The sequence below is a fragment of the Oncorhynchus clarkii genome, chromosome 7 (genome assembly GCF_045791955.1).
Source record: "Oncorhynchus clarkii lewisi isolate Uvic-CL-2024 chromosome 7, UVic_Ocla_1.0, whole genome shotgun sequence".
In the NCBI taxonomy this organism is placed as follows: domain Eukaryota; kingdom Metazoa; phylum Chordata; class Actinopteri; order Salmoniformes; family Salmonidae; genus Oncorhynchus; species Oncorhynchus clarkii.
Genome location: NC_092153.1, coordinates 88,134,832 through 88,160,009, shown reverse-complemented (window position 1 = coordinate 88,160,009; position 25,178 = coordinate 88,134,832). Strand labels below are relative to the sequence as shown.

Below are 25,178 nucleotides of genomic sequence, written 5' to 3'. Positions count from 1 at the left end.
GCTGCCTCAGTATCTTTAGATATTTTTGTCAGATGTTACTATGGAATACTGAAGTATAATTACAAGCATTTCATTAGTGTCAAAGGCTTTTATTGACTATTACATGAAGTTGATGCAAAGAGTCAATATTTGCAGTGTTGACCCTCTGCAATCTGCCCTGGCATGCTGTCAATTAACTTCTGGGCCTCATCCTGACTGATGGCAGCCCATTCTTGCAGAATCAATGCTTGGAGTTTGTCAGAATTTGAGGGGTTTTGTTTGTTTACCTGCCTCTTGAGGATTGACCACAAGTTCTCAATGGGATTAAGGTCTGGGGAGTTTCCTGGCCATGGACCCAAAATATCGATGTTTTGTTCCCCGAGCCCCTTAGTTATCACTTTTGCCTTATGGCAAGGAACTCCATCATGCTGGAAAAGGCATTGTTCATCACCAAACTGTTCCTGGATGGTTGGGAGAAGTTGCTCTCGGAGGATGTGTTGGTACCATTCTTTATTCATGGCTGTGTTCTTAGGCAAAATTGTGAGTGAGCCCACTCCCTCAGGATGCTTTACTGTTGGCATGACACAGGACTGATGGTAGCGCTCACCTTGTCTTCTCCGGAGAAGCTTTTTTCCGACGCACCAAACAATCGGAAAGGGGATTCATTCGAGAAAATGACTTTACCCCAGTCCTCAGCAGTCCAATCCTGGTACCTATTGCAGAATGCAAAGCTGAGCTGTAGTCGATGAACAGCATTCCTACATAGGTATTCCTCATGTCCAGATGGGTTAGGGCAGTGTGATTGCGACTGCGTCTTCTGTGGATCTATTGGGGCGGTAAGCAAATTGGAGTGGGTCTAGGGTGTCAGGTAGGGTGGAGGGGATATGGTCCTTGACTAGTCTCTCATAGCACTTCATGATGACGGAAGTGAGTGCTAAGGAGCGATAGTCGTTTAGCTCAGTTACCTTAGCTTTCTTGGGAACTGGAACAATGGTGGCCCTCTTGAAGCATGTGGGAACAGCAGACTGGGATAGGGATTGATTGAATATGTCGGTATGTCCAGCCAGCTGGTCTGCGCATGCTCTGAGGACACGGCTAGGGATACCGTCTGGGCCGGCAGCCTTGCGAGGGTTAACACGTTTAAATGTTTTACTCACGTTGGCTGCGGTGAAAGAGTCTGCAGGTGTTGGTAGCGGGCCGTGTCTGGGGCACTGTATTGTCCTCAAAGTTTGAGTTTATTTTATTTTTACAGGGACAGTGCACATTAATCAACGTTTCAGTAAAAGTGCCGGTTTTAGCCAGCCGGCTAATTTTCAACCGCAGTCCCTGGGCAGGTTATTAAAAACAATTTACAATATAGACAATCATTGAGCAGGGAGCACACGCAGAGCAACATAGGACAAGCCAGACGTAGCATACAGACAGAGCAACATAGGACAAACAAGATGGAACATACAGACAGAGCAACATAGGACAAGCAAGACATAGCATACAGACAGAGCAACATAGGACAAGCAAGACATAGCATACAGACAGAGCAACATAGGACAAGCATGACATAGCATACAGACAGAGCAACACAGGACAAAAAGCAGCAAGACAAAATTCATAAAAGCAACAAAGTGTTTCCACACCTCACAAGCTACAGACAACAGACAACATGGAAAGCGGCAACAAACAGCTAGGGATTATGTTCACAAATCTGATTGACCTTTAGCCATGTCTTCATGCATCTTGTGAAAGTGTGATATGTGGTGCAGTTGTGTGTCTGATGGCAGTGTATTCCAGACATGGGAAGCTTTCACAGAGAAAACGGATTTACTAAAGGTGCTTTTCCTTAAGGGAACTATACAGTCACCTCTCATGGCAGACCTTGTGGATCTGCTGCCATATGTTTGGGTTTTCTGTTTAACAAACATACTGAGTGGAAGGGGAGCCAGGCCATTTAGGATACTGAATATAAGACATGCGTCGGTGTATTGCACAAGATTTTCCCAACTCAGGAGCTCATGCTTTCTGAGGATGTAACAGTGATGATGGCTATTGGGCTTTCTATCAAGCACTTTGAGAGCCTGTTTGTAGACAGACTGAATAGGTTTTAATGTTGTACAGCAAGCTTGGGCCCAACTGGTCAAGCAGTATGTTAAGTGGGGAAGTATCATAGATTTGAAGTACAGTTTGCTACCTCTGTAGTCAAACAATTTCGTATAAATCGGAAATTAGCTAGGTTGAATTTGGTTATCTGAATTTTTCACATGCTTTTTAAAAGAGGTTGGAATCAAGTATGATGCCAAGGTACTTAAAATCAGAAACCACCTGGAGCTTCTCCCCTGGCTCATAGACATCTGGCTCAGTGGCATCTGTTGCCCTCTTTGTGAAGAACATGCAAACTGTTTTTTTCACATTGAGATGCAAACACGAGTCACTGAGCCACTTTGTAACCTGGACCATTACAGTAGTAAGTTCTTGTGCAGCTTGTAGTTTGCTCTTTGCATGCACATATATCACTGTATCATCTGCATACATTTGAACTTCAGACCCAGTACAGACAGAAGGCAGATCATTAATGTACAGGCTGAACAGGAGGGGCCCCAGTATTGACCCTTGGGGCACGCCCACATCATAGCTAAGAGTGGGCGACAGCTCATTGCTCACTCTGACACATGCCTTCAGAGTATGATTTCATCCATCTCAAGGCATCGGGGGAAAAGTTGAACTTGGACAATTTTGTGATGAGAATCTCATAGTTAACATTATCAAAAACCTTCCTTAGGTCCAGAAACACAGCCCCAACAACGCCCCCTTTGTCCATCTTGGACTTCACATTTTCCAGAAGAAAGCAGTTGGCCATTTCTGTGGAGTGTTTCGCTCTGAAGCCAAACTGCATGGAGTGTAATGTGAAGGGGCTGTTGTTGAGGTGGGCAATCAGTTGTTCTGCTGCACATTTTTCAAAAACCTTTGACACCACAGGTAGTATACTAATGGGCCTGTAGTTACTCACGTCAGCAGGGTCGCCAGATTTAAAGATGGCCGTTATTATGGCCGTTTTCCATACCCTTGGAAACACCCCGAGACCAATAGATGTGTTTGTCCCCATTACTAAGGTCACCATGAGTGACTCTTTGTAGTTTTTAAGAAAGGTGGAGTCCAGCCCAAACACATCTTTGGCTTTAGAGTTCTTTAGTGAGCTAATCACCTTGTTCACCTTATGATGAAGACAGGTTGAGCATCATTTACTAGCACTGAGCCCAAGAAACCAGTGGAGGGGTTCTGTGTCAGTACACTGACAGAGTCAATAAAGTAGGAATTGAAGGCTATTGCTATTTCGACTGCATCCAGTGTTAGATTGTTATTCACCATGATTTCTAGTCTTTTCGCAGTGTTGCTATGGTCTTTCCCTGTTAACGTTTTTAGATTCTCCCAGATCAGTTTAGAATTTCCCTTTGCTTCACCAATTATGTTAATAAAAAAGTTTGCCTTGGCCTGTCTGATTTCTTTCATCACCTTATTTCTCAAAATGGTAAACCTACGTCTGTCATGCTCTAACTTCCGGCGCCGACAGAGATGGCCGCCTCGCTTCGCGTTCCTAGGAAACTATGCAGTTTTTTGTTTTTTTACGTGTTATTTCTTACATTAGTACCCCAGGTCATCTTAGGTTTCATTACATACAGTCGAGAAGAACTACTGAATATAAGATCAGCATCAACTCACCATCAGTACGACCAAGAATATGTTTTTCGCGACGCGGATCCTGTGTTCTGCCTTACAAACAGGACAACGGAGTGGATCCTATGCAGCGACCCAAAAAAACGACTCCGAAAGAGAGGGAAACGAGGCGGTCTTCTGGTCAGACTCCGGAGACGGGCACAGCGCGCACCACTCCCTAGCATTCTTCTTGCCAATGTCCAGTCTCTTGACAACAAGGTTGATGAAATCCGAGCAAGGGTAGCATTCCAGAGGGACATCAGAGACTGTAACGTTCTTTGCTTCACGGAAACGTGGCTTACTGGAGAGACGCTATCCGAAGCGGTGCAGCCAACAGGTTTCTCCACGCATCGCGCAGACAGGAAAAAACATCTTTCTGGTAAAAAGAGGGGCGGGGGCGTATGCCTTATGACTAACGTGACATGGTGCGATGAAAGAAACATACAGGAACTCAAATCCTTCTGTTCACCTGATTTAGAATTCCTCACAATCAAATGTAGACCGCATTATCTACCAAGAGAATTCTCTTCGATTATAATCACAGCCGTATATATCCCCCCCCAAGCAGACACATCGATGGCTCTGAACGAACTTTATTTAACTCTCTGCAAACTGGAAACAATTTATCCGGAGGCTGCATTCATTGTAGCTGGGGATTTTAACAAGGCTAATCTGAAAACAAGACTCCCCAAATTTTATCAGCATATCGATTGCGCAACCAGGGGAGGAAAGACCTTGGACCATTGTTACTCTAACTTCCGCGACGCATATAAGGCCCTGCCCCGCCCCCCTTTCGGAAAAGCTGACCACGACTCCATTTTGTTGATCCCTGCCTACAGACAGAAACTAAAACAAGAGGCTCCCACGCTGAGGTCTGTCCAACGCTGGTCCGACCAAGCTGACTCCACACTCCAAGACTGCTTCCATCACGTGGACTGGGAGATGTTTCGTATTGCGTCAGATAACAACATTGACGAATACGCTGATTCGGTGTGCGAGTTCATTAGAACTTGCGTTGAAGATGTCGTTCCCATAGCAACGATTAAAACATTCCCTAACCAGAAACCGTGGATTGATGGCAGCATTCGTGTGAAACTGAAAGCACGAACCACTGCTTTTAATCAGGGCAAGGTGTCTGGTAACATGACCGAATACAAACAGTGCAGCTATTCCCTCCGCAAGGCTATCAAACAAGCTAAGCGCCAGTACAGAGACAAAGTAGAATCTCAATTCAACGGCTCAGACACAAGAGGCATGTGGCAGGGTCTACAGTCAATCACGGACTACAGGAAGAAACCCAGCCCAGTCACGGACCAGGATGTCTTGCTCCCAGGCAGACTAAATAACTTTTTTGCCCGCTTTGAGGACAATACAGTGCCACTGACACGGCCTGCAACGAAAACATGCGGTCTCTCCTTCACTGCAGCCGAGGTGAGTAAGACATTTAAACGTGTTAACCCTCGCAAGGCTGCAGGCCCAGATGGCATCCCCAGCCGCGCCCTCAGAGCATGCGCAGACCAGCTGGCTGGTGTGTTTACGGACATATTCAATCAATCCCTATACCAGTCTGCTGTTCCCACATGCTTCAAGAGGGCCACCATTGTTCCTGTTCCCAAGAAAGCTAAGGTAACTGAGCTAAATGACTACCGCCCCGTAGCACTCACATCCGTCATCATGAAGTGCTTTGAGAGACTAGTCAAGGACCATATCACCTCCACCCTACCTGACACCCTAGACCCACTCCAATTTGCTTACCGCCCAAATAGGTCCACAGACGATGCAATCTCAACCACACTGCACACTGCCCTAACCCATCTGGACAAGAGGAATACCTATGTGAGAATGCTGTTCATCGACTACAGCTCGGCATTCAACACCATAGTACCCTCCAAGCTCGTCATCAAGCTCGAGACCCTGGGTCTCGACCCCGCCCTGTGCAACTGGGTACTGGACTTCCTGACGGGCCGCTCCCAGGTGGTGAGGGTAGGCAACAACATCTCCCCGCTGATCCTCAACGCTGGGGCCCCACAAGGTTGCGTTCTGAGCCCTCTCCTGTACTCCCTGTTCACCCACGACTGCGTGGCCACGCACGCCTCCAACTCAATCATCAAGTTTGCGGACGACACAACAGTGGTAGGCTTGATTACCAACAACGATGAGACGGCCTACAGGGAGGAGGTGAGGGCCCTCGGAGTGTGGTGTCAGGAAAACAACCTCACACTCAACGTCAACAAAACTAAGGAGATGATTGTGGACTTCAGGAAACAGCAGAGGGAACACCCCCCTATCCACATCGATGGAACAGTAGTGGAGAGGGTAGCAAGTTTTAAGTTCCTCGGCATACACATCACAGACAAACTGAATTGGTCCACTCACACAGACAGCATCGTGAAGAAGGCGCAGCAGCGCCTCTTCAACCTCAGGAGGCTGAAGAAATTCGGCTTGTCACCAAAAGCACTCACAAACTTCTACAGATGCACAATCGAGAGCATCCTGGCGGGCTGTATCACCGCCTGGTATGGCAACTGCACCGCCCTCAACCGTAAGGCTCTCCAGAGGGTAGTGAGGTCTGCACAACGCATCACCGGGGGCAAACTACCTGCCCTCCAGGACACCTACACCACCCGATGTCACAGGAAGGCCATAAAGATCATCAAGGACATCAACCACCCGAGCCACTGCCTGTTCACCCCGCTATCATCCAGAAGGCGAGGTCAGTACAGGTGCATCAAAGCTGGGACCGAGAGACTGAAAAACAGCTTCTATCTCAAGGCCATCAGACTGTTAAACAGCCACCACTAACACTGAGTGGCTGCTGCCAACACACTGACACTGACTCAACTCCAGCCACTTTAATAATGGGAATTGATGGGAAATGATGTAAATATATCACTAGCCACTTTAAACAATGCTACCTTATATAAATGTTACTTACCCTACATTATTCATCTCATATGCATACGTATATACTGTACTCTATATCATCGACGGTATCCTTATGTAATACATGTATCACTAGCCACTTTATACTATACTATGCCACTTTGTTTACATACTCATCTCATTTGTACATACTGTACCCGATACCATCTACTGTATCTTGCCTATGCTGCTCTGTACCATCACTCATTCATATATCCTTATGTACATATTCTTTATCCCCTTACACTGTGTACAAGACAGTAGTTTTGGAATTGTTAGTTAGATTACTTGTTATTACTGCATTGTCGGAACTAGAAGCACAAGCATTTCGCTACACTCGCATTAACATCTGCTAACCATGTGTATGTGACAAATAAAATTTGATTTGATTTGATTTGGATCTTAGGGCTATTTTTAGAGCATCTCGTTCTTTCATCAATTTCCAGATTTCTCCATTTAGCCAAGGAAGAATGCTCTTTTGGCCAGGTTTGGATTTGATTTTCTTTAGGAAACCATTTATTGTAGTCTGGATTGTGGATAGAAAAACCTGACTATCAGCTTCCACATCTGTATAGGACAAGAGATCATTCCAGTTAATTCCCTTAATTGCGTTTTCAAAATAGCTTAATTCACTCTTAGGTATTCTTAGTTGATCCGGCTTTCTAACAGTAGAGTGGTTAAAGCTGCTCTTAGACAGCTTTCTGGCTATAAGTGTCAGATTATGATCAGATAGCCCAGTAACCATATTGAATGATTTAGTCACTCTCTCTGGTTTATTACTGAACACCAGGTGCTGTGTTTTAGAACAACAAGTCACGCTGGTTGGCCCTTTAACTAGCTGTGTAAGGTCAAAGGTATTAGTGATCCGTTTGAGGGTTTTCCTACAAGACTTGTCTTCATAATTAATATTAAAATCTCCCATTTAAGATGACCTCTTTCCCAAAATCACATTCCCTAAGCATGTTATTAAACTGATCAAAAAACACACTTTTGGTGGAAGGTGGCCTATACATTCCAATAAGGGTAAAAGACATTTGGGGAGACAGTGTAACGTTCAGGCCAATACATTCTAGTTCATTATCACATGACCACTCAATTTGTTTACATCGGGGATGTGTTCTTTAATGTAAATCATCACACCCCCTCCTCTTCCTTCAATACTGTCTCTCCTGAGAACATTGTAGCCAGGTACAATAACAGCAGCATATGGAGAGTTTTTATGGAGCCATGTCTCTGAGAGGCAGAGGAAGTCAAGGTTGGAGTCTGTGAGTAGATGTTGAATTTTCTGTGTTTTCTGATGGCTGGGTTTAGGCTGTTTTTGTTTCGTTTTGATTAGGGGCAGTTCGCTAGCGCAATTAACAATCCCTCCCACCTACACTGGATGCGGGGAACTAATTAAAACAGCTTGCGTACCAGAAGCAGAGTCAGGGATCGCATTTAGCGACTTGGGTATGTTTGAAGAGTCAAAATCTATCCTGGAGCCGGGTGAGTCGAGAGAAACCATGGGACCATAGCACTCACCCACTTCCACAGCGGCGACGATCAGTGGACGAGGCCATCCACTGCTTTCCACTCCGGTGAGTATCGCTGGCTCAGTGATGTTAGGCCCAGGGTTGAGGCTGGCTCGGTGATGTTAGGCCCAGGGTTGAGTTGCACATCCCTGGAGAGCAGGAGGGTAGTGAACAGGTAGTTTAACAGTTTCCGATAAATGTTGGACTTGCGTTTGTTACGCCTAAGCGGTTCAGTGGAATAGGGAGCGAGGTAGACTTGGTCATTATTCAGAACATTATGGTATGCTGTGTACTGTGCGCTCCCGTGGAACGGTGAACCAATGTGTTTGGTGTTGATATTCTCCTGCAGTAGATTTGTGTCATCCCAGCAAGGACACACTGAGAACTGACAATCATGGCAAAGTACTGGAGATAAAACACATAATTGCGCTTTAACTCTTTGCACTAGTTACTTAGCTGGGGTTGGCGTACACCTGATGTTTTAGATAAAATAACAGCATTCGAATGAGAAGCGGCACCTGCCGCACTACCCTGTCTTTCACCCGCCATTATCTCATACAGTCATGCTAGTTGGGGAAGGTTTTAATTGTCGCCGCGGGTACAACATCACCGATGCATTTGCTAATAAACTCCGAGTCAGCGTATACATCAATGTTGTTGTCCGATGCTATCCGGAACATATCCCAGTCCACGTGATCGAAGCAATCTTGAAACATGGAGTCAGATTGGTCGGCTTTGAACAGACCTGAGCACGGGTGTTTCCTGTTTTAGTTTCTGTCTATAGGTTGGGAGCAACAAAATGGAGTTGTGGTCGAAGGAGGGCGAGGGAGGGCTTTGTATGCGTCGCGGAAGTTAGAGTAGCAATGATCCAGAATTTTTCCAGCCCGAGTCGTGCATTCGATATGCTAATAAAATTTAGGGAGCCTTGTTTTCAGATTAGTCTTGTTAAAATCCCCAGCTACAATAAATGCAGCCTCAGGATGTGGTTTCCAGTTTACATAGAGCCCAATGAAGTTCTTTCAGGGCCGTCGAGGTGTCTGCTTGGGGGAGGATGTACACTAATATGATTATAATCCTAGAGAATTCTCTTGGTAGATAATGCGGTCTGCATTTGCTTGTAAGGAATTCTAGGTCAGGTGAACAAAAGGACTTGAGTTCCTGTATGTTGTTATGATCACACCACGACTCGTTAATCATAAGGCATACACCCCCGCCATTCTTATTTCCAGAGAGATATTTGTTTCTGTCGGTGCGATGCGTGAAAAAAAAAACAGGTGGCTGTACCGACTCTGATAACGTATCCCAAGTGAGCCATGTTTCCATGAAACAAAGTATGTTACAATCTTTGCCCCAGTCTGAGGTCCTGAGCACTCTGGAGCAGGTTTTCATCTAGGATCTCTCTGTACTTTGCTCCATTCATCTTTCCCTCGATCCTGATTATTCTCCCATTCCCTGCCACTGAATACATCACCACAGCATGATGCTGCCACCACCATGCTTCACCGTAGGGATGGTGCCAGCTTTCCTCTAGACGTGGCACTTGGCATGCAGGCCAAAGAGTTCAATCTTGGTTTCTTCAGACCAGAGAATCTTGTTTCTCAAGGTCTGAGAGTCCTTTAGGTGCCTTTTGACAAACTCCAAGCAGGCTGTCGTGCCTTTTACTGAAGAGTGGCTTCTGACTGTCCACTCTACCATAAAGTCCTGATTGGTGGAGTGCTGCAGAGATGGTTGTCCTTATGAAAGGTTCTCCCATCTCCACAGAGAAACTCTGCAGCTCTGTCAGTGACCATTGGGTTATTGGCCACCTCACTGACCAAGGCCCTTCTCCCCTGATTGTTCAGTTTGGCTAGGTGGCCGGCTCCAAAAAAAAATAAAAAATAAAAAAAATAAAAAATTAAAGTGTGTGTGCCTTCTCAATTTGTGTTATTTTTTTTCATCCAAGGGGTACTATATATTGTGATGACCTCTGCACAGGGGGAAGCCATGGAGCTTCCTGCAACTCTCCTGCAATTGTTGGGCCCAAGGGCTTTGACACCTCTCACTTCACACCACTGTGCTAATTGAAGTTGTATCTGGATCTGTTCTGTCCTAGTAAGCTTGGTAGCCTTAATTTGGTATCCAGTCCTTAAAATAGATCATTGTGATGTCTTTTTCTTCTTGGCTTTATAAGTAGCTTCAGACTAAACATTACTCACTCAGTTCCAGGTTGGATGGTATTTTCAGGTTTCTGTTTCTTTTGCTGGTTGTTGGTTTGCCAGAGCATTTGCTGTATAGTCCTTGGCAATAAGAATCCTGTATATGTCCTACATGCATTTCGCTACACCCGAAATAACATCTGCTCAACATGTGTATGTGACAAATAAAATTAGATTTTATCCAAGTTTATCCAACTCTAAAACTATCTTTTTGTAAAAACATGCTGAAAAATTAAGTGTCTCATCTGCTCATCATGATCTCTTTTTTTTTATGGGATGACTGTGAATACGGTACAGTTTCCCTGTTAGTTTAATGGGTTGACTGTGAATGTTTGCAGTAAAGACCTTGTTTCACTGTTAGTTTAATGGGTTGACTGAGAATGTTTGCAGTAAAGACCTTGTTTCACTGTTAGTTTAATGGGTTGACTGTGAATGTTTCACTGTTAGTTTAATGGGTTGACTGAGAATGTTTCACTGTTAGTTTAATGGGTTGACTGAGAATGTTTCACTGTTAGTTTAATGGGTTGACTGAGAATGTTTCACTGTTAGTTTAATGGGTTGACTGAGAATGTTTGCAGTAAAGGCCTTTTTTCACTGTTAGTTTAATGGGTTGACTGTGAATGTTTCACTGTTAGTTTAATGGGTTGACTGAGAATGTTTCACTGTTAGTTTAATGGGTTGACTGAGAATGTTTGCAGTAAAGACCTTGTTTCACTGTTAGTTTAATGGGTTGACTGTGAATGTTTCACTGTTAGTTTAATGGGTTGACTGTGAATGTTTCACTGTTAGTTTAATGGGTTGACTGAGAATGTTTGCAGTAAAGACCTTGTTTCACTGTTAGTTTAATGGGTTGACTGTGAATGTTTCACTGTTAGTTTAATGGGTTGACTGAGAATGTTTGCAGTAAAGACCTTGTTTCACTGTTAGTTTAATGGGTTGACTGAGAATGTTTCACTGTTAGTTTAATGGGTTGACTGTGATCCTCCAACCATAAAACACTAGACACTCAGATGTGTTGATTCATGATGCTATGATAATTCTTAGTCTTATTGCCGTGTACTGTATTTTCTCTTCCATGCAGTGCTTTACCGAAAAGGACCACCTTTCTACCATGCAAGGTTTGTATGAATTACAGTACGTTAACATTTCCATTGGGATCCACTAATTGTTTAAATAGTGTTTATGTGAAATATGTATCTCCATCCCACTCCCTCAGTTACTCTGTGGTGGTAGAAAAGGTAGACCAGCCGGGTAGGGGAGGGGCTCTCCGTCCGTTCAGCTGGAGGTCTCTGGCTGCTCTCAGCAGGATTACCGGCAACGTTTCCAAGGTAACACACCTTCACCTTATCACCTGGGTCCAGTCCACCATAGAATTACAATGTTATTTCTAATTGGATTATTTGTATACACCCCTACCTAGCCTTGGGGCATATTCATGGCGGTATCTTCCCTTAATACAAAAATATGTTCTCCACAATAACATATACATTCTCATAACTAAGAAACTATAAATCAACCGTATTGTATTCCAGTAGTTGATACTGTGCTACCTCATCTACCCATTTCACCTGACAGATACCGATGACATTGTTGTGCATATAAATAAGATGTCGAAATACACCGAGTGGACAAAACATTAACCTTTCTAATATTGAGTTGTTTATAGTTAGTATATGCAGTGTGTAGTATATGTATATTATGGTAAGTATATGGAGTATGTAGTCTATGTAGTAGTTAGTATATGTAGTGTATATGTTATGTATATGTAATGTGTAGTGTATATAGTCTATGCAGTAGTTAGTATATGCTGTGTGTAGTGTGTATATATTATGGTATATGGAGTGTGTAGGATGTTAGCTCCTGAGGTGCTGACCTGTTGCACCCTCGAAAACCACTGTGATTATTATTATTTGACCCTGCTGGTCATCTATGAACATATGAACATCTTGGCCATGTTCTGTTATAATCTCCACCCGGCACAGCCAGAAGAGGACTGGCCACCCCTCATAGCCTGGTTCTTCTCTGGGTTTCTTCCTAGGTTCTGGCCTTTATAGGGAGTTTTTCCTAGCCACCGTGCTTCTACACCTGCATTGCTTGCTGTTTGGGGTTTTAGGCTGGGTTTCTGTACAGCACTTTGTGAATTTATTTCCCTGGCCACTTCTGCAGTACGGACACAAATCCACCGTCGCTGCCTCCTTGCAGCATGCCTAAGGCATGTTCACGCAGATGAGCAGGGATCCTGGGCATCTTTCTTTTGGTGTTTTTCAGTCCGTAGAAAGGCCTCTTTAGTGTCCTAAGTTTTCCTAACTGTGACCTTATTTGCCTACCGTCTGTAAGCTGTTAGTGTCTTAACAACCGTTCCGCAGGTGCATGTTCATTAATTGTTGATGGTTCATTGAACAAGCATGGGAAACAGTGTTTAAAACCTTTACAATGAAGATCTGTGAAGATATTTGGATTTTTATAAATAATGAAAGACAGGGTCCTGAAAAGGGGACATTTCTTGTTTTGCTGAGTTTAGTATCGTTAGTGTATGTGGTATAGTAAGATGCTGAGTGTACTAAACATTAAGAACACTTTTATAATATTGAGTTGCACCCCCCCTTTTGCCCTCAGAACAGCCTCAATTCGTCGGTGCATGGACTCTACAAGGTGTCAAGCGTTCCACAGGATTGCTGGCCCATGTTGACTCCAATGCTTTCCACAGTTGTCAAGTTGGCTAGATGTCCTTTGGGAGGTGGGCAATTCTTGATTACCACAGGAAACTTGGGCCATTCTTGATTACCACAGTGTGAAAAACTCAGCAGGGTTGCAGTTCTTGACACAAACCGGTCCACCTGGCACCTACTACCATACCCCATTATAAGGCATTTAAATATTTTGTTTTGCCCGTTCACCCTCTGAATGGCACACATACACAATCCATGTCTCAAGGCTTAAAAATCCTTCTTTAACCTGTCTCCTCTCCTTCATCTACACTGATTGCAGTGGATTCAGTGACATCAATAAGGGATCATAGCTTTCATCTGGATTCACCTGGTCAGTCAATGTCATGGAACCCTAACCCTAAGCATTAAGGTGTTCTTAATGTTTTGTACACTGTATCTATTTGTTTTTATTAAGGATCCCAATTAGTTCCTGCCAAGGCAGCAGCTACTCATCCTGAGGTCCAGCAACATTTAAGGCAGTTGTATACAGTTTAAATATTACATTACATAACACTTTTCACCACACATTGTGTTCCTTCAAGCCACTACTACAAGCCACTATCATGTCTACAATACAACATCCATGTGTACGTGTGTAGAGTGCGTCTCTTATCCTTATTTATGTTTTTTAAATCTTGCATCAGTTACTTGATGTGGAATAGAGTTCCATGTAGTCATGGTTCTATGTAGTACTGTGCGCGTCCCATAGTCTGTTCTGGAGCTGTGTGTTTGTAGTTTAAACAGACCTCTGGTGGCATGTCTTGTGGGGTATGCATGGGTGTTTGAGCTGTGTGCTAGTCGTTTAAACAGACATCTCGGTGCATGCAGCATGTCAATCATTCTCACAGAAACAAGTAGTTATGAAGTCAATCTCTCCTCTACTTTGAGCCATGAGAGATTGACATGTATAGTTGGAAGTCGGAAGTTTACATACCCTAAATTGAATGTGCTGTCATGGCTTTATAAGCTTCTGATAGGCTAATTGACAACATTTGAGTCAATTGGAGGTGTACCTGTGGATGTATTTCAAGGCCTACCTTCAAACTCAGTGCCTCAAATTAAATCAGCCAAGACCTCAGAAAAAACATTGTAGACCTCCACAAGTCTGGTTAATCCTTAGAGTAATTTCCAAACGCCTGAAGGTACCACATTCATCTGTACAAACAATAGTACACAAGTATAAACCGGCAAGATAGAACAGCACACTCCGGTAAGACGAGGGGGGGGGGGGGGGGGGCGGTCTGTGCATATTTGTAAACAACAGCTGGTGTAGGAAATCTAAGGAAGTCTCTAGATTTCGCCTGAAGTAGAGTATATTGTGATAAATTGCAGGCCACATTACTTGCCTAGAGAGTTTTCAGCTATACTTTCCATGGCTGTTTATTTACCACCACAGACAGATGCTGGCACTAAGACCTCACTCAGTCAGCTGTATAAGGAAATAAGCAAACAGGAAACCACTCACCCAGAGGCGGTGCTCCTAGTGGCCGGAGACTTTAATGCAGGGAAACTTAAATCAGTTCTACCAAATTTCTATCAGCATGTTAAATGTGCAACCAGAGGGAAAAACATTCTAGATCAGCTGTACTCCACACACAGAGACGCATACAAAGCTCTCCCTCGCCCTCCATTTGGTAAACCCGACCGACCACAACTCTATCCTCCTGATTCCTGCTTACAAGCAAAAATTAAAGCAGGAAGCACCAGTGCCTCGATCAATTAAAAAAAGTGGTCAGATGAAGCAGATGCTAAACTACAGGACTGTTTTGCTATCACAGACTGGAACATGTTCCGGGATTCTTCCGATGACATTGAGGAATACACCACATCAGTCACTGGCTTTATCAATAAGTGCATCGAGGACGTCGTCCCCACAGTGACTGTACATACATACCCCAACCAGAAGCCATGGATTACAGGCAACATTCGCACTGAGCTAAAGGGTAGAGCTGCCGCTTTCAAGGTGCGGAACTCTAACCCGGAAGTTTACAAGTAATCCTGCTATGCTCTCCGACGAACCATCAAACAGGCAAAGAGTCAATACAGGGCTAAGATTTTAATCATACTACACAGGCTCTGACTCTAGTCTTATGTGGCAGGGCTTGCAAACTATAGACTAGACTAAGGGAAGCACAAAGGGAAAGGGAAGCACAGCCGCAAGATGCCCAGTGACACGAGCCTACCAGACGAGCTAAATCACTTCTATGCTCACTACGAGGCAAGCATAACTGAGGCATGCATGAGAGCATCAGCTGTTCCAGACGACTGTGATCACGCTCTCCATAGCCGACATGAGTAAAACCTTTAAACAGATCAACATACACAAGCCTGCGGGGCCAGACGGATTACCAGGATGTGTGCTCCAGGCATGTGCTGACCAACTGACAGGTCAAAATCAAATCACATTTATTTATATAGCCCTTCGTACATCAGCTGATATCTCAAAGTGCTGTACAGAAACCCAGCCTAAAACCCCAAACAGCAAGCAATGCAGGTGTAGAAGCACGGTGGAACTCCCTAGAAAGGCCAAAACCTAGGAAGAAACCTAGAGAGGAACCAGGCTATGTGGGGTGGCCAGTCCTCTTCTGGCTGTGCCGGGTGGAGATTATAACAGAACATGGCCAAGATGTTCAAATGTTCATAAATGACCAGCATGGTCCAATAATAATAAGGCAGAACAGTTGAAACTGGAGCAGCAGCACGGCCAGGTGGACTGGGGACAGCAAGGAGTCATCATGTCAGGTAGTCCTGAGGCATGGTCCTAGGGCTCAGGTCCTCCGAGAGAGAAAGAAAGAGAGAATTAAAGAGAGCACACTTAGATTCACACAGGACACCGAATAGGACAGGAGAAGTACTCCAGATATAACATAAATACTGGAGGCTGAGACAGGAGGGGTCAGGGGACACTGTGGCCCCATCCAAGGACACACCCGGACAGGGCCAAACAGGAAGGATATAACCCTACCCACTTTGCCAAAGCACAGCCCCCACACCACTAGAGGGATATCTTCAACCACCAACTTACCATCCTGAGACAAGGCTGAGTATAGCCCACAAAGATCTCCGCAACGGCACAACCCAAGGGGGGGCCAACCCAGGCAGGATGACCACAGTGACTCAACCCACTCAGGTGACGCACCCCTCCCAGGGACGGTATGAAAGAGCCCCAGTAAGCCAGTGACTCAGCCCCTGTAATAGGGTTAGAGGCAGAGAATCCCAGTGGAAAGAGGGGAACCGGCCAGGCAGAGACAGCAAGGGCGGTTCGTTGCTCCAGAGCCTTTCCGTTCACCTTCCCACTCCTGGGCCAGACTACACTCAATCATATGACCCACTGAAGAGATGAGTCTTCAGTAAAGACTTACTCTCTGACATGGGTAGGCAGACCGTTCCATAAAAATGGAGCTCTATAGGAGAAAGCCCTGTCTCCAGCTGTTTGCTTAGAAATTCTAGGGACAATTAGGAGGCCTGCGTCTTGTGACCGTAGCGTACGTGTAGGTATGTACGGCAGGACCAAATCAGAGAGATAGGTAGGAGCAAGCCCATGTAATGCTTTGTAGGTTTGCAGTAAAACCTTGAGATCAGCCCTTGCTTTGACAGGAAGCCAGTGTAGGGAGGCTAGAACTGGAGTAATATGATCACATTTTTTGGTTCTAGTCAGGATTCTAGCAGCCGTATTTAGCACTAACTGAAGTTTATTTAGTGCTTTATCCGGGTAGCCGGAAAGTAGAGCATTGCAGTAGTCTAACCTAGAAGTGACAAAAGCATGGATTAATTTTTCTGCATCATTTTTGGACAAAAAGTTTCTGATTTTTGCAATGTTACGTAGATGGAAAAAAGCGGTCCTTGAAATGGTCTTGATATGTTCTTCAAAAGAGAGATCAGGGTCCAGAGTAACGCCGAGGTCCTTCACAGTTTTATTTGAGACGACTGTACAACCATTAAGATTAATTGTCAGATTCAACAGAAGATCACTTTGTTTCTTGGGACCTAGAACAAGCATCTCTGTTTTGTCCGAGTTTAAAAGTAGAAAGTTTGCAGCCATCCACTTCCTTATGTCTGAAACACATGCTTCTAGCGAGGGCAATTTTGGGGCTTCACCATGTTTCATTGAAATGTACAGCTGTGTGTCATCCGCATAGCAGTGAAAGTTAACATTATGTTTTCGAATGACATCCCCAAGAGGTAAAATATATAGTGAAAACAATAGTGGTCCTAAAACAGAACCTTGAGGAACACCGAAATTTACAGTTGATTTGTCAGAGGACAACCCATTCACAGAGACAAACTGATATCTTTCCGACAGATAAGATCTAAACCAGGCCAGAACTTGTCCGTGTAGACCAATTTGGGTTTCCAATCTCTCCAAAAGAATGTGGTGATCGATGGTATCAAAAGCAGCACTAAGGTCTAGGAGCACGAGGACAGATGCAGAGCCTCGGTCTGATGCCATTAAAAGGTCATTTACCACCTTCACAAGTGCAGTCTCAGTGCTATGATGGGGTCTAAAACCAGACTGAAGCATTTCGTATACATTGTTTGTCTTCAGGAAGGCAGTGAGTTGCTGTGCAACAGCCTTTTCTAAAATTTTTGAGAGGAATGGAAGATTCGATATAGGCCGATAGTTTTTTAGATTTTCTGGGTCAAGGTTTGGCTTTTTCAAGAGAGGCTTTATTACTGCCACTTTTAGTGAGTTTGGTACACATCCGGTTGGTTAGAGAGCCGTTTATTATGTTCAACATAGGAGGGCCAAGCACAGGAAGTAGCTCTTTCAGTAGTTTAGTTGGAATAGGGTCCAGTATGCAGCTTCAAGGTTTAGAGGCCATGATTATTTTCATCATTGTGTCAAGAGATATAGTACTAAAACACTTGAGCGTCTCTCTTGATCCTAGGTCCTGGCAGAGTTGTGCAGACTCAGGACAACTGAGCTTTGAAGGAATACGCAGATTTAAAGAGGAGTCCGTAATTTGCTTTCTATTAATCATGATCTTTTCCTCAAAGAAGTTCATGAATTTATCCCTGCTAAAGTGAAAGCCATCCTCTCTTGGGGAATGCTGCTTTTTAGTTAGCTTTGCGACAGTATCAAAAAGGAATTTCGGATTGTTCTTATTTTCCTCAATTAAGTTAGAAAAATAGGATGATCGAGCAGCAGTAAGGGCTCTTCGGTACTGCACGGTACTGTCTTTCCAAGCTAGTCGGAAGACTCCAGTTTGGTGTGGCGCCATTTCCGTTCCAATTTTCTGGAAGCTTGCTTCAGAGCTCGGGTATTTTCTGTGTACCAGGGAGCTAGTTTCTTATGAGAAATGTTTTTAGTTTTTAGGGGTGCAACTGCATCTAGGGTATTGCGCAAGGTTCAATTGAGTTCCTCAGTTAGGTGGTTAACTGATTTTTGTCCTCTGTCGTCCTTGGGTAGACAGAGGTAATCTGGAAGGACATCAAGGAATCTTTGTGTTGTCTGTGAATTTATAGCACGACTTTTGATGTTCCTTGGTTGGGGTCTGAGCAGATTATTTGTTGCAATTGCAAACGTAATAAACTGGTGGTCCGATAGTCCAGGATTATGAGGAAAAACATTAAGATTAACATCCACAACATTTATTCCATGGGACAAAACTAGGTCCAGAGTATGACTGTGACAGTGAGTGGGTCCACATGTTGGACAAAACCCACTGAGTCGATGATGGCTCCGAAAGCCTTTTGGAGTGGGTCTGTGGACTTTTCCATGTGAATATTAAAGTCACCAAAGATTAGAATATTATCTGCTATGACTACAAGGTCCGAAAGGAATTCAGGGAACTCAATGAGGAACGCTGTATATGGCCCAGGAGTTCTGTAAACAGTAGCTATAAAAAGTGATTGAGTAGGCTGCATAGATTTCATGACTAGAAGCTCAAAAGACGAAAACGTCATTTTTTGGGGGGGTAAATTTACATTTGCTATCGTAAATGTTAGCAACACCTCCGCCTTTGCAGGATGCACGGGGGATATGGTCACTAGTGTAGCCAGGAGGTGAGGCCTCATTTATCACAGTAAATTCATCAGGCTTAAGCTATGTTTCAGTCAGGCCAATCACATCAAGTTTATGATCAGTGATTAGTTTATTGACTATGACTGCCTTGGAAGTGAGGGATCTAACATTAAGTAGCCCTATTTTGATATGTGAGATATCACAATCTCTTTCAATAATGACAGGAATGGAGGTCTTTATTCCAGTGAGATTGCTAAGGCGAACACCGCCATGTTTAGTTTTGCCCAACCTAGGTCGAGGCACAGACAAGGTCTCAATGGTGATAGCTGAGCTGACTACACTGACTGTGCTAGTGGCAGACTCCACTATGCTGGCAGGCTGGCTAACAGCCTGCTGCCTGGCCTGCACCCTATTTCATTGTGGAGCTAGAGGAGTTAGAGCCCTGTCTATGTTGGTAGATAAGATGAGAGCACCCCTCCAGCTAGGATGGAGTCCATCACTCCTCAGCAGGTCAGGCTTGGTCCTGTTTGTGGGTGAGTCCCAGAAAGAGGGCCAATTATCTAAAAGTTCTATCTTTTGGGAGGGGCAGAAAACAGTTTTCAACCAGCGATTGAGTTGTGAGACTGCTGTAGAGCTCATCACTCCCCCTAACTGGGAGGGGGCCAGAGACAATTACTCGATGCCGACACATCTTTCTAGCTGATTTACACGCTGAAGCTATGTTGCGCTTGGTGATCTCTGACTGTTTCATCCTAACATTGTTGGTGCCGACGTGGATAACAATATCTCTATACTCTCTACACTCGCCAGTTTTAGCTTTAGCCTGCACCATCTTCAGATTAGCCTTAACGTCGGTAGCCCTACCCCTGGTAAACAGTGTATGATCGCTGGATGATTCGTTTCAAGTCTAAAACTGCGGGTAATGGAGTCGCCAATGACTAGAGTTTTCAATTTGTCAGAGCTAATGGTGGGAAGCTTCGGCGTCTCAGACCTAAAATTACCCTTGCCTAACGATTGCGTCTGAAGCTGGGCTTGTAGCACAGCTATCCTCGCCGTAAGGCGATCGTTCTCCTGTATATTATGAGTACAGCGACTGCAATTAGAAGGCATCATGTTAATGTTACTACTTAGCTTCGGCTGTTGGAGGTCCTGACGAACCGTGTCCAGATAAAGCGTCCGGAGTGAAAAAGTTGAGGGGAAAAAAACAAAAATATAAACGGTAATTAAAAAGTAAAAACCGTAAAGTTGTCAGGTACAGCACAGCAACACGTAAACAAGTCCAAGTTGTGACCGGAAATTACGTGGTCAAACAGGTGTCTTCACTGACATTTTCAACATCCCTGAATGAGTCTGTAATACCCACTTGTTTCATGCAGACCACCATAGTCCCTGTGCCCAAGAACACAAAGGAAACCTGCCTAAATGACTACAGACCCGTAGCACTCACGTCCGTAGCCATGAAGGGCTTTGAAACGTTGGTAATGGCTCACATCACCATTATCCCAGAAACCCTAGACCCACCCCACTACCGCCCAAACAGATCCACAGATGATGCAATCTCTATTGCACTCCACACTGCCCTTTCCCACCTGGACAAAAGGAACACTTATGTGAGAATGCTATTCATTGACTACAGCTCAGCGTTCAACACCATAGTACCCTCAATACTCATCACTAAGCTAAGGCTCCTGGGACTAAACACCTCCCTCTGCAACTGGGTCCTAGACTTCCTGACGGGCAGCCCCCAGGTGGTGAGGGTAGGTAGCAACACATCTGCTCGTGTCACTGGGTAGCTCGCGGCTGGGCTTACCTTTGTAGTCCATAATAGTTTGCAAGCCCTGCCACATCCGACGAGCGTCAGACGGTGTAGTAGGATTCAGTATCAAGGAATATTTCACTTTCTCTGTTCATAGGAGTAACAACATTTGTTTTTGAATTTGTGCATGTGGCAGAAGTAATGCGGTGCTACTTGTTTCGCCATTCCTTTTTTGTCTGTGGAGGAAATGTTGAGAGGCGGACCCTCATCTGCTGATCTCTCCCTCTGCTGAGGGAGATGCAGGCACCATCAGCCCAGTAAAATAAAAAGCAAATTATTTACATGTATGCTCACTCAGCTGTGCCTCACAATTAATACAACAACTGATCTATTACTGGTATGTTCATCTCCAATTTTGAAATATACACTACTCAAAAAAATAAAGGGAACACTTAAACAACACAATGTAACTCCAAGTCAATCACACTTCTGTGAAATCAAATCAAATCAAATCAAATTTATTTATATAGCCCTTCGTACATCAGCTGATATCTCAAAGTGCTGTACAGAAACCCAGCCTAAAACCCCAAACAGCAAGCAATGCAGGTGTAGAAGCACGGTGGCTAGGAAAAACTCCCTAGAAAGGCCAAAACCTAGGAAGAAACCTAGAGAGGAACCAGGCTATGTGGGGTGGCCAGTCCTCTTCTGGCTGTGCCGGGTGGAGATTATAACAAAACATGGTCAAGATGTTCAAATGTTCATAAATGACCAGCATGGTCGAATTATAATAAGGCAGAATAGTTGAAACTGGAGCAGCAGCTGTCCACTTAGGAGGCAACACTGATTGACAATACATTTCACATGCTGTTGTGCAAATGGAATAGACAACAGGTGGAAATTATAGGCATTTAGCAAGACACCCCCAATAAAGGAGTGGTTCGGCAGTTGGGGACCACAGACCACTTCTCAGTTCCTATGCTTCCTGGCTGATGTTTTGGTCACTTTTGAATGCTGGCGGTGCTTTCACTCTAGTGGTAGCATGAGACGGAGTCTACAACCCACACAAGTGGCTCAGGTAGTGCAGCTCATCCAGGATGGCACATCAATGCGAGCTGTGGCAAGAAGGTTTGCTGTGTCTGTCAGCATAGTGTCCAGAGCATGGAGGCGCTACCAGGAGACAGGCCAGTACATCAGGAGACGTGGAGGAGGCCATAGGAGGGCAACAACCCAGCAGCAGGACCGCTACCTCCGCCTTTGTGCAAGGGGGAGCAGGAGGAGCACTGCCAGAGCCCTGCAAAATGACCTCCAGCAGGCCACAAATGTGCATGTGTCTGCTCAAACGGTCAAAAACGGTCAGACTCCATGAGGGTGGTATGAGGGCCCGACGTCCACAGGTGGGGGTTAGGCTTACAGCCCAACACCGTGCAGGACGTTTGGCATTTGCCAGAGAACACCAAGATTGGCAAATTCGCCACTGGCGCCCTGTGCTCTTCACAGATGAAAGCAGGTTCACACTGAGCACATGTGACAGTCTGGAGACGCCGTGGAGAACGTTCGGCTGCCTGCAACATCCTCCAGCATGACCGGTTTGGCGGTGGGTCAGTCATGGTGTGGGGTGGCATTTCTTTGGGGGGCCGCACAGCTCCATGTGCTCGCCAGAGGTAGCCTGACTGCCATTAGGTATCGAGATGAGATCCTCAGACCCCTTGTGAGACCATATGCTGGTGCGGTTGGCCCTGGGTTCCTCCTAATGCAAGACAATGCTAGACCTCATGTGGCTGGAGTGTGTCAGCAGTTCCTGCAAGAGGAAGGCATTGATGCTATGGACTGGCCCGCCCGTTCCCCAGACCTGAATCCAATTGAGCACATCTGGGACATCATGTCTCGCTCCATCCACCACGGACTGTCCAGGAGTTGGCGGATGCTTTAGTCCAGGTCTGGGAGGAGATCAATTAGGAGACCATCCGCCACCTCATCAGGAGCATGCCCTGGCGCTGTAGGGAGGTCATACAGGCAGGTGGAGGCCACACACACTACTGAGCCTCATTTAGACTTGTTTTAAGGACATTACATCAAAGTTGGATCAGCCTGTAGTGTGGTTTTCCACTTTAATTTTGAGTGTGACTCCAAATCCAGACCTCCATGGGTTGATAAATTTGATTTCCATTGATAATTTTTGTGTGATTTTGTTGTCAGCACATTCAACTATGTAAAGAAAAAAGTATTTAATAAGAATATTTCATTCATTCAGATCTAGGATGTGTTATTTTAGTGTTCCCTTTATTTTTTTGAGCAGTGTATATATTTTTTAAATGGCCCGAACAACCATGCATTGGCAGGGCAATTCAAGCAATGCTAATATATTGGGCCTACTGCACAAACCTCATTGATAGGTTAATGTTGCATAGGCTTACGTTATTTAAGTCATGATCTTGACTCAGAAAAGGTTGGTGACCACGTTTCGTGAGTTTTCCATGTTAACACTATCAATGTTTTCTTTTACTTTGTCAATTGTAATAGAATCAACACAATATTAACCCCGAAACAAAACAAACTATGCAAGAGATCTTGTTGTAGGCAGAACGTATAGGTGTAGGATTCTATTGCATTGACATGCACTACTCAGCCCCTACACAGACCAGTGCGGCATAACCAATCAGAGTTGCAGTAGGCCTATATGCAAATAAACCATTGCCATATATGGATTTGTGCCATTTACTTTGAACTGGACTGTGTTTACAGCATAGGCGGTCATGAGAGAATGCCCTTGTTTAAGATCAAAGGGAGATGTTATGGGATGCATTTTCTCCATTGTTTTTTATGGTAGACCACTCTGGTTGGCCTACATTGGCCTACATTGGCCTACATTACTACATTACAATAGCCACAGTAGCCTATTTGGCCTCTGTTAAAACTGTAACTTAAAGTGGGTACAGCCTTAGTGTTTACAGTAAACGCACGCTGGAAGTTGCACAGAATTTTCACAGCGTTCAAGTTTGTGCTCAGCAGATTTTGAAATTTGCTCAGTCCCAGAAAATAATTTGAAGGAACATTGAGCACTACATCCAATGGATTTGGATACTGCTTTAGTGCTGATTTCTGCAGTATTAGTAAATATGTGATCAATACATTGTGGATGATTCCTGTCTGTGTGTTGTATTCTAGGACTTGATGCTGTGCTACGTCATCTACCCATCTCACCTGACAGAGGAACATCTCTCCTCTCCAGACTGTCTCTGCAGGGTCACAGTTCAGGTATGACTTCTGCCTAAGCCTTTCTCTGTTAACCCTTTTTCTCTGTTAACCCTTTCTCTGTTCTTTCTCCTCTACCTGTCATTTCTCTAACCTCTTTCTCTCTAATCTGTTCTTTAGGAGATTATTTTAAGCAGATGGATATCATCACGAGAGCGGACAGAGACGGACGACATATGATTTATTTATTTTTTGTCTGCTGTGTAAATATACAGCTCATCCAGAAAGTATTCACACCCTTTGACTTTTTCCACATTTTGTTGTTACAGCCTGAACTTAAAATGGATAACATTTCGATGTTGTGTCCCTGGCCTTAACACAATGCCCCATAATGTCAAAGTTATATTATGTATTTAGAAATGTATATATATTTTTATAAAAATGTAAACTGAAATGTCTTGAATCAGTAAGTATTTAACCCCTTTGTTATGGCAATCCTAAATCGTTTCAGAAGTACACATTTTGCTTAACAAGTCACATAAGTTGCATGGACTCACTCTGTGTGCAATCATAGTGTTTAACATGATTTTTGAATGACTACGTCATCTCTGTACCACACACAAAATTATCTGTAAGGTCCCTCAGTCGAGCAGTGAATTTCAAACACAGGTTCAACCACAAAGACCAGGGAGGTTTTTCAATGCCTCGCAAAGAAGGGCGCTTATTGGTAGACGTGTAATAAAAAATTAAATAAAAAACAGACACTGAATATCCCTTTGAGCATGGTGAAGTTATTAATTACACTTTGAATGGTGTATCAATACACCCAGTCACTACAAAGATACAGGCATCCTTCCTAACTCAGTTGCCGGAGAGGAAAGAAACCGCTCAGGGATTTCACCATGAGGCCAATGGGGACTTTAAAACGGTTTAATGGCTGTTTGGGGCAAGTCCAACACAACACATCACTGAGTACTACTCTTCATATGTTCAAGCATGGTAATGGCTGCATCATGTTATGAGTATGCTTGCCATCGGCAAGGACCAGGGAGTTTTCTAAGGAAAAACTAAACAATAGAGCTAAGTACAGGCAACATCCTAGAGGAAAACCTGGTTCAGTCTGCTTTCTAACAGATACTGAGAGACAAATTCACCTTATAACCTAAAAAGGACAAATATACACTGGAGTTGCTTACCAAGACGACATTGAATGTTCTTGAGTGGCCTAGTTAAAGTTTTGACTTA

The 25,178-nt window shown here is 44.3% G+C and overlaps 1 protein-coding gene across 2 annotated transcripts in view; it reads left to right on the top strand.

Moving 5' to 3' along the window:
- The window catches only part of LOC139414503 (TSEN2 tRNA splicing endonuclease subunit), a 40,107-nt gene extending 15,416 nt beyond the window's left edge, over nt 1-24,691 (top strand). Inside the window, exons 8-11 of one of the 2 annotated variants that reach the window (XM_071162415.1) lie at nt 11,394-11,430; nt 11,529-11,640; nt 23,907-23,996; nt 24,114-24,691. In XM_071162415.1, the coding sequence (XP_071018516.1) occupies nt 11,394-11,430; nt 11,529-11,640; nt 23,907-23,996; nt 24,114-24,173 (299 nt within the window). In that variant the 3' untranslated portion in view covers nt 24,174-24,691. The remainder of the gene's footprint in view (nt 1-11,393; nt 11,431-11,528; nt 11,641-23,906; nt 23,997-24,113) is intronic. The other variant, XM_071162414.1, reaches the window with a different exon arrangement.
- The last annotated feature ends 487 nt before the right edge of the window (nt 24,692-25,178 follow it).